Source organism: Monodelphis domestica, chromosome 3, assembly GCF_027887165.1.
Source record: "Monodelphis domestica isolate mMonDom1 chromosome 3, mMonDom1.pri, whole genome shotgun sequence".
In the NCBI taxonomy this organism is placed as follows: domain Eukaryota; kingdom Metazoa; phylum Chordata; class Mammalia; order Didelphimorphia; family Didelphidae; genus Monodelphis; species Monodelphis domestica.
Window position 1 is genome coordinate 438069680 of NC_077229.1, and position 9840 is coordinate 438079519.

A 9840-nucleotide genomic window follows, 5' to 3' on the forward strand; every position below is an offset into this window, starting at 1 on the left:
AGGATAAGGTTGAAATGCTGGTAGATTGGGATCAGGAGGGAAGAGGGAAAAGAGGATCCCTAGCTAGCTAAACTCTTCCCCCCAAAGTTAGGTAACCCAGATTTGGTGGCCTGCGCCCTTGAGGGGTTCAGAGTGATGAACCCTAGCTTTTAGCCCCACACAGCAGGTGTCTCAAGTCAAGACGAAAGGGAGATTGTGATAAGTCTTCTTGTGGACTCCTTTTCTCTCCAATTCTCTGTCCACTCGTTGGTTTGGGAGGATTGTGATCAGGTTCAGGGAAGGAAAGATTTCTTGGATCAGGATCTAGTCAGATATTGATCCTCTCCTCAGGAAGTCTCAAGTCAAGAGAGAGAAGATCGACTCCTTCTGAGTTGTTCCCTTTCTAAAGGTTCCAAACCTTCTTAGCCCCTTCCCCTCTGCCCTATTCCCCCCCTCCCCAGCTGATGGAATCTTTGCAGTCTCCAGGCTTTTCCTTTTCAAAAGTCTCTCTCACATCTCTGGATTTTTCTCTCTCACACAACCCAGCCCCCTCCTACCATTTCAATCTTCATAGACTTCAGCTCTCTCCATAACTCAAAGATCCAGCCTTTTTGTTGTTCTCTCAGACTCCTGCACTGGCTGGCCCCAATGCCTGGAACACTTCCCGCTTACATCAGCCTTTTTAAAAGTTTCTCTGACTTTTCAGATTAGGGCAAATCCCACCATCTCCAGCAGACCTTTCCTAAGGCTCTCCTCTCCTAAGGGTTTATGTCTCCTTCCCTACACTCTGAAAGATTAACTAGTTCTATCCTCACATAGGATCCCAGATCTAGAGCTGGAAGAAACCTCAAAAGTCATCTAGTACAACTCTCTTCTTTTGAACCTCTGACTTCAGACCCAGAGCTCTTTTCATTGTATCATATAGCTTCAAGTCTCTGGGAAGAGAGCTGTACACAAAAGTCTTTACCAATAATGTATGACAAAGTGCCCACCGTGGCCTAGACAGGAATGTCTATCCAGTGTCACTGCTGACTGAGTAGTGCATGCCCAAGGCTATATACATCCATTGATCTCCAATCTGTTCTTTGGGACTAAACTTAATAAGTAAAATGTATCCTCTGCATGACAACAAGATAGCTATCATGTCTCTTCGAATACTTCCTCTTTTTTACTCCCTCTACCAGTCCTCAATTTTTCAGACAAAAAAATATACCCAATTCCTTCACCCAATCCCTGTTGATTCAAGGCCTTAAACTATACTAGTTGCCCTAGTTATGACAAAAGGTCCTTTTCACTCTAAATCCAAGATCATATTTGTCATCATTACTTGCTCTTATCCCAGTATGGTAAAAGGCCAGAGATTACAACTGGTTAGGTTCCTAGCCCAAACAACATATTTTATTTTAAATTTCATTTTAACTCCTCAAGCACAGGGCATAATAGATTTTTATTAAAACAGATCTCCCTAGTTACCACTTAATAGTAGTTCCTTCTTACCAAGCTTCAGGGCATAGTCATTTAATGTTATTAATCATTAATTTGCATTATATAAACTATAGCTCATAACTTCCAAGTAACTGGCAAATTGAGTCTGGAGAATCTGAATTCCTACAGTGGGAAAGTCATATTTTTTTAAAGTCATTAAATTCTTTATGTCTTTTGATCAATGATACCACCACAAGGTATGTATTTCACATGGGACAAAGCTACAAATAAAGGTCCCACATATACCAAAACATTTACAATTAATAACTGAAAGGAAAAGTAATTAATAGAATAAAGAATTGGGAAAAAGTGATTGCCCACTGATTGATGGTATGGCTGATGAAACTGTCATATGAATGTGATGGAATATTACTGTGCTTCAAAAAAATGACAAATATGAAGAATTTGGAGAAACTTGGAATGACATGTATGAACTGATGCAGAGTGAAATAGGTGAAGCCCGGAAAGTAATTAACATAATGGCTACAGAAATCCAAAGAAAAAACACCATTAAAAGACTTAAAAAAAAAATCAAGAGTCACAGAAAACTGATGGCAAAGCATATACCACCCAAAAATGGTAAATAACATATATGGAAGGGGATATAGCATGTCCAGCGTGGCCCATTTATTTTTTTTGGTAAAACATGTTTTAAAAAGCTTTAAATCTATTGCAATTTGACTTCTAGTCTTACTAGTCTCTAAAGACACCAATAATTTCTTTATTGCTATATCCAGTGACCTTTTCTCAGTGCTCACATTTCTTAACTCTGCCACATCTGGCAACACTGTCCCATTCACTCCTTCTGGAAACTCACCTGTACCTTGTTTGCAGGACATTGCTTTGCCATGGTTCTTTTCCCACTTATTGGGTCAATCCTCAAACTCCTTTGCTGGAGCATCATCCATGTTTCACTTCCTGGTATGAGTATATCCCAGAGCTCTGTCCTGGGTCTACTTTCTTTCTCTTTTGGTGACCCTGTCAGTTCCCATTAATTTAACGGTCTCTACATAGTGACTCCCCAAAATACATATCTAGTTGTCATCTGTCCCGTGAGCTCCTATCTAGCATTTCTATATGTCTGCTGCATATCTCCTGCAGACGTCCAATAGTCATCTCAAATACATGTCCAAAACAGAACTTGCTATTTTCCCCTCTGAATCCACCTTCCTCTTCCAATTACTTTATTTTTGTGGAGAGCATCAACATTCTCCCAGGCACTCTGGTTTGCAACCTAGGAGTTAATTCTTCATTCTTTCACCACCCCTAATATCCTACCAGTTGCCAAGTCTTGTCAAGTTTACTTTATCATAAACTCCTGAAAGTATCCCTTTTTCTCTACTCAAATCACATCCAGGTTCTCATTATATTTTACCTGCATGACTACAAAAGCCTCCCAAATGGTCTCTTTGCCTCTAGTGTCTCCCCTCTACAAGCTACTCTCTCCAGAGGTGCCAATTTGATATTCCTAAAATACAAATTAACATGTTTCTCTGCAGCTCAAAAAGCTACAGGAGCTTCCCATTGCCCTTTGAGGAAAAAATATTCTATTTTCTCTAGCACTTAAATCCCATCATAATTTGGCTTCACCCTTCCTTTCCAAGTTGATTACATATTATTCTTCCTCATTTATTCTGGGCTCCAGTCAAACCGGTCAACTCACCAACAAGCCAGCCCAACTTAATCAACAAGGCAGAGAAAGAAAGAGGGCAGAATGTGCTGAACAATTCATACTATCGACGCTATCTACCACCTCAGACCCTGACGTTAATATTCTAGAATGAACCTCGACATTAGCAATGTTTTGTAATCCTTAACTTCAAGCATCCACTATGATAACAGTAGCCTCTTGAGACTGCTTTTGACCTAGATTCTTCATCTGTCACCAAGGGAAGCAATTACTGCAAAAGAAGTCACATTCCTTGCCACCTCCACCACCAACTCCTGACAAACTGTGAAAGCCCCAGAGAGCTGGAGCACTCTCTAAACCACCAGTCTTGCTTCCAACTCAGCCCCATCAACCACTGTCCTAGGAATCAACCCCTGAGGATGTGGAGAAGAGACAGGGCAATTCCTCTTGCAGGTGCTACAGCTCCTCCTCCTCAGCTTCCACAGCTACTGAAGATGGGGAAAAGAATGTTATTACCATCAAAGTGCTCAACCTCAGTAATATATAATTTAATCAGCAGACATTATGCAAATAGTGTCACATGTGACATATATGTCAAATACATAATTTTATCAGTAGAAATTACTTTAAAGAAGACACAACCTTGTCTACTTTATCATTACCCCCTAAGGACAATGGGACCTTTCCCTTTCACTTGCAGCTGCTCCCTTTTACCCCCATCAGAATGTGAGTTCCTTGATATCAAGGACTTTTCTATTTGGATCCCTTAATTCAGCACAGTGTCTCTGCATACTAAGTATTTATAATCAATGCTTTTTCAGTTCATACTTGCCATCCCTCACACCCCACATCCCATCTCCTCCTTCCATGCCTGGGGCACCCATGCCTGACATAGTCTATCTTCTAGAGACAACATATCAAAAAATTAGTCTCAAGAGGCAGTTAGGTGGCACAGCAGAATAACAGCCAGGCCTGGGGCCAGGACAATCTAGATTTAAATCTGGCCTCAGATACTTCCTAGCTGTAGGAAAGTCTCTTAACTCCTTTTGCTTAGTCCTTATCCCTCTGTCTTAAAGTTGTTACTAAGACAGGATATATTATTTTAAAAAAGAAATTCTCATAGCATTCTATTGGCTTATACTTATTTTAAGCTTCCATTTTCAATAAGCAATTCATATTAAGGATGTGTAACTTACATTAAGTATGAAGTAGTATGATTAGGTAAAAGTTTTGTTCCCAGAAGTAAGACTACAAACTGAAAGAAATGTCTTTGTGGGATTAGTATATTCAAAATATTGGATAAAGTTAAGAGCTGAAAGAGAAAAAACTTTTACTCAGATAAAGTAATTTATAAAGCCAGGGTCACAACTAGTACCTGGAAGAGAATGACTTTCTGATTACAAATCAGAAAATTACTGAGCAGTGACAATGATGCTTTAAAATAATGAACAATTTTTAAAAAGAGTCCTGAGAAAATGTTGATATTGTTCTACTCTACTATTCTTCTTCTGCCCCATGATTTCACCATTGTGGGCATGTACTTTATTCTTATTTAAAAAGTTTTATATTCTTTTTAAAAGGTATCATAAACTCCTTAAGAGCAAGGGCTCTGTTCTATTTATTCTTCAGTACAAGGAATTTTATTTCTCTCACTATCCCACCTCTCCTGATAATAAGTAAGGGTTGTACAAACTGTTTCAGGACGTTTATCAACCACCTGCACAATAATTTAAGCCCCTAACAATCATCTACAAGTAGTTTCAGTATAACAGCTATTATTTGGATATAATGCCAGGACCTTAAACAAGGTATGTAATAATAATAATTATATATATGTATATGTGTATATATATATATATATATATATATATTGTTTGTTTGTTTGCTTGGAGCATGAATCTGTTACCTTCATCCTTTTGGTTACACACAAGTCCAAATGACTTTAGCATTCAACTAAAATAAGCATTAACTTCCTAGTTTCTAAAGGCTCCCTTTCAATATTCCTTTCCCCAGTGATATTTTCTGTTATGGTGCAGAGAAAAAAAGCCCTCAAGAATGGAATACAAATCCCACTCTCACTATTCATGCTCTAAGCTCTAGGACTGTTTTCAGGTGGCCACCCAGGCACCAATCTGCCAACACATACCATCTGTTTCCCACTTTTCTGCACAACTGATTTTACACTGAGAGGGAATTTGTTTCTAAAAATGACTGAATCACAGTTCAGAATTTTAAAACTTTTATATCCATTGACCTGGAATGAGAAGATTCTTGGACTACTGACTGGTTTTTTCCCCACTCTAAGCATTTTAAACAACTAGTCACTTACATACAAAACAGCTAAATCCTGTTAACAGACAAAACCAAATTCTATTCCATCTAAGTCCAATGCCAATAGCGTCAGGGCAAAAGAAAAAAAATGCAATATGAAAAGTATATTCAAGCATTTTGGTCAGTTTGGAGCTTCTGTTTTTATTAACATGAGGCTATTAAAAAACTAGTTGTACAACTCAGTGTAGCAGCATTGGTCATGGAATAAGGAGAAAACTAGGTTTGCATTCAACTCTGACACTTACTAGTTGCATGACTGGAGAAATCATTTGGTCTTTTTTGAGCCAGTTTTTCCTCATTTGCAAAATGGGGCTAACACCTGCAGCACCCACCCAATTGTGTTGTTGCAAGGCTCAAAAAAGAATTCTGTAAAATATTTTGTAAACCTTAATTTTAAATATTCCCTAGGATAGCACTACTAGTCCTACCACCATAGACAAGTCACAGCCTCTCTGTACCTCAGTTTCTTCATCTGTAAAATTAGAATGTATTGGACTATTTCCAACATTCCTTTCAGTATGGCATTTTGTGAAAGGAAAAGTTACAGTTAACCTAAAATCACTTCTGGTGGCTCAAATATTTGCCCTGTTAACAGCAGGTATCATTAGATGTAAAGATGCCAAAGCTATTTTGGCACTTCTGATCTGTAAAGAAAACCCCCCTGCAGTTTCCCAACTGACAAAAAATCATTTTTTTTTAATAAAAAAGTAATTTTGGAAGGGATAATGATAGCAAAAAACACTAGGCAACTAGTAAAAGAGCTTTTTAGAAAAATATTTTGAAGCAGTTCTTATATAACTAAGTAATTTAAGGTCGTTGGCAGACAGATTAGTGCCATCCTCAGAGACATACATGCTTTATCTGAATACCTCTCATTTGAATTTCTGATAGTATGATGAATACAAGAGATACATTACCTTTACAGTCTTTTAAAAAAAAAAGTGTGAGAGAAGCCATAATTTTGGTCAGGTTCTCATAACTCACATTTTTCTAGATTAGAAGATAATATTCTTTTGGGAGAAAGATTGATAGGTACTTTATCATTATGATAATCTAAATTATGTTGGTTCAAGAAAAAGAAAGAAGCCAAATTAAAATCATAATAAGCCAAATAAAACAAATTAGGGGGGAAAGTTATTAGCATGGGTGTATTTTTTAATTAACTATACCCATTTCCTAAATTCACCCAAAGGGAAAAAATTAGCCTGTGGGCTGTAATTAATACACAGTTCATTTAAAAGAATGCATATGTACATGGAAAGTTCAGGGATTCCTGGTCTTTGCTACATTTCTCAGTGGACTGTACAATTGAATTTTTGACTCGCCTTGAGAAGCAAATGAAAAGATCAACAACTGCCCTTTGAGAGCACTTTAACAAAAATAGAAGCAGAAAAAAACTAAACTATTTTACTTATAAGTTAGTTTCCCTAGCAGAGTTCCTTTGTTCAAAAAAGTTTAGGAGGATGCTGACCCATTCTAAGTGTTTACAGAGGAAGTGGTTGTTATTTAGTTTAAAAATAAGATCTAAAAATAAGACTATCTTCTGGTATTCTACAGTCTACCTAACACCAAAGAGTTTTCAATGTACCTTAAGAAAATTACACAAAACTTCTGGTCTTGCCTGGGGCCAGAAGTGAGGCCCTTGGCAAGATCAAACCTAGCTAATCACACAGTGCCATTCTAACTTTCAAGCTGGTTTCATGTGACTTCAAATCACCTCAAATAGAATGAATGCATGTAGTGCCAGTTCACCTACATGGAAGGGAGTAACAGAATGAGTTGTGAGTGACAAGAAAGGAAAAGAGGACAGGAAAGTTCACAAACTAATGCAAAACTGCAACTGCTTGAATCTGGCTTTGAAGTTTTGATATGTCAAGAATCTATAGTTACAATGGTGGAAGTAATTCCCATTCCAGATAAAACACAGATCCCAAACCCACCAACAACTTAGATTGCAAGAAGTCAGAGGTGGAAAATGTATCATCTTGAAAGAAACCTGGTGATAAACTAACTTAACTAGAGGCTGGTCCTTAGTTGACAGATCACTCAACCATGGGAGGAACATGTATTAAGAGCCTGATACCTGCAAGACACTTTTTGCTAGGTTGTGGAGATTCAAAGATGCTTCTCTCCACCACTCCCCAATCCCCCACTGTTCACCAGGGACTGTGGTGTGGAAGGCTGACAATAATTTTCGGCATTTATATAATATTCTAAGATTTGGAAACTGCTCTATATCCTTTGATACAAGAACTGATGAGGAAAGTACTATTAATATCCCTATTTCAGAGAGGAAGGAACTGAGTCCTAAGTGACTTGCCTAAGGTCACATCGCTGGGGAAGTGTCTGAGGCAGGATGTGAAATGGGGTCTTTCTTAACTCCCAGGCTGAGTACAACAGGTACATAGACAGTCCGGCCCGGGGCAGTGTCAGATTCAAATCCTTCCCAGCTTGGTATTATCTATGAGAGCCTCAGCTCCACAGGATTCAAGTGTCCAACGTTAACTTCCAGTCTCTCTGAGAGGTTGAGTTAGTGTGTAAAGGAAACCCTAAATTATGTCCATGCTCTCTGGAAATGGGGCTTTCTAAAGAACTTGTACTTTGAGAAAGGAAAAACAGGAAAAAAATGAATGGAGGTTTTAGGAGACAAATGATTTGGGGGAGGGGGTCGAAAGAGGGGAGAAACACGCATTTATTAAGCTCTCATTGGGTATCAAGTACATTGCTAAGCGCTGAGGATACAAAAGGGGCAAAAACAGGACACAGAGAAGCACACAGCAGAGGATGGAGAAGGGGACCGACAGGGGGACGAGGCGAGACAAGGCCATGACAAGAGGCTTGTCCTGTACAGGAGTTAGTAATCCACCACATACTTGAAACTAAAAACATGGGTGCCCGAAGTGTACAAGGTCGGCAGAAACTACGGAGGCATAGCAGACATGCCCTAGCAGGGGGCGGAAAGCATGGGCCACCCTGTCTTCCTCCTAGGGGACCAGCCCAAAGCTCAGCAAGCCAACAGGAAGGTCCTAGGCCACAGTCACCTCTCCCGGCCCCAACGCCGCCCTCCCCAGGTCGCAGCGAGCCGAGATCATCCAGCTGACACCTGCGGCCCCGCAGCGACGCCCCCTCCTCGGCCGGGGAGCCCGCCAGCATTCCAGCTCTGAGGCACCGCGCCCCAGTACGCCCGGGGCGGGAGGGGGCATCCCCACGCTCCCGTACCCACCTCCCCAAGAGCAAGCAGAGGAAGGGAGAGAGGAAGGTGGCGGAGGAACAGCTCCGCTCCCGGCGCCCCCCACCCCCGCCCCACCCCGCGCCCTGGCGCCTTCTGTCCGGGCCGGGCCGCTCACCTCGGGGCGCACGTAGGATACGAAGGAGGGCTTGGGCGCCTTGGAACCGCCGCCGCCGCCCACCCCTTTCCCCAGCATCTCGCCGTCCTCGGGAGCTGGGCCCCGTGAGGGGAGTAGAAGCACAACAGCAAGGACGACTAGTCTCCAGAGCTCCGGCTCCTCCGGCAGCGGCGGCCACCAGCACCAAGCGGCGGCGCTGGCGGCGGCTCCGCCCATCCCCAGGGCCCCGGCGCCTGTATCCGGCTCCCGCAGCTGACTCCATTCACCCCGCCCATAGTTCTGTGGGCGCGCCCACAGCCTGCCTACGCCCACTCTCCCTCCCCACTTCAGAACACTCCTGGTGTCCAGAGACCACATCCCATCCTTTCTCGCCCCGCCCCCTTAGGGGACCTGGCTTCCATGATAGGGCCAATCTGGAGTCCCTCCCTCAGATCTCTCCCTGGTTGGTTACAAAGCTTTTCTCTCTCTCTTTGAACACCTACCCCCTCTTTAGTGAATTGAAGATATGTCTCTACGGACCAATCAACGACTTATAGTCTCTGAGGCCTCTTCTGATTGGCTAATTTTCCGTCTCCAAAAGGACGTTCACTAAATTGTAGCTAGCTCCTGGTGTGCTGAATTCTGATTTTGTTATTAATACTTGCCTGTTTTTGGTTTTTTTCCCCCAAAATACAGCGCAAAGTAAGTTTCGAAATACACTCCGAAGATTGAGGGAGCCGCCAACTGGGTCTGTGTATATTGCATTAGATTGGGTGGTCTTAATTTTCGTGCTGCCAGTAACCGATACCGAAGCAGTAGTGTTCTAAGGTAGCATCCACTTTTCTGGATTATATTCAGAAATTTGTAGTTAGGTTGTTTTTATTGTTATTATTATTTTTATTTTTAAACCCTTGTTGTAGTTAGGTTGTTATTTTTTTTAACCCCTCACTTCAGTCTTAGAATCAATACTGTGTATTGGTTCCAAGGAAGAAGAGCAGTAAGGACTAAGCAATGGGGGTTAAGTGACATGCCCACGGTCACATAACTTGGAAGTGTTTGAGGCAAGATTATTTGAACTCAGGACCTCCC

The 9840-nt window shown here is 41.3% G+C and overlaps 1 protein-coding gene across 1 annotated transcript in view; it reads right to left on the reverse strand.

Moving 5' to 3' along the window:
• Window positions 1-9134, reverse strand: part of MTMR12 (myotubularin related protein 12) — a 93950-nt gene extending 84816 nt beyond the window's left edge. The window contains exon 1 of the mRNA XM_001365807.4: window positions 8773-9134. Within this exon, the coding sequence (XP_001365844.3) occupies window positions 8773-9129 (357 nt within the window). The 5' untranslated portion in view covers window positions 9130-9134. The remainder of the gene's footprint in view (window positions 1-8772) is intronic.
• Window positions 9135-9840: the final 706 nt, after the last annotated feature.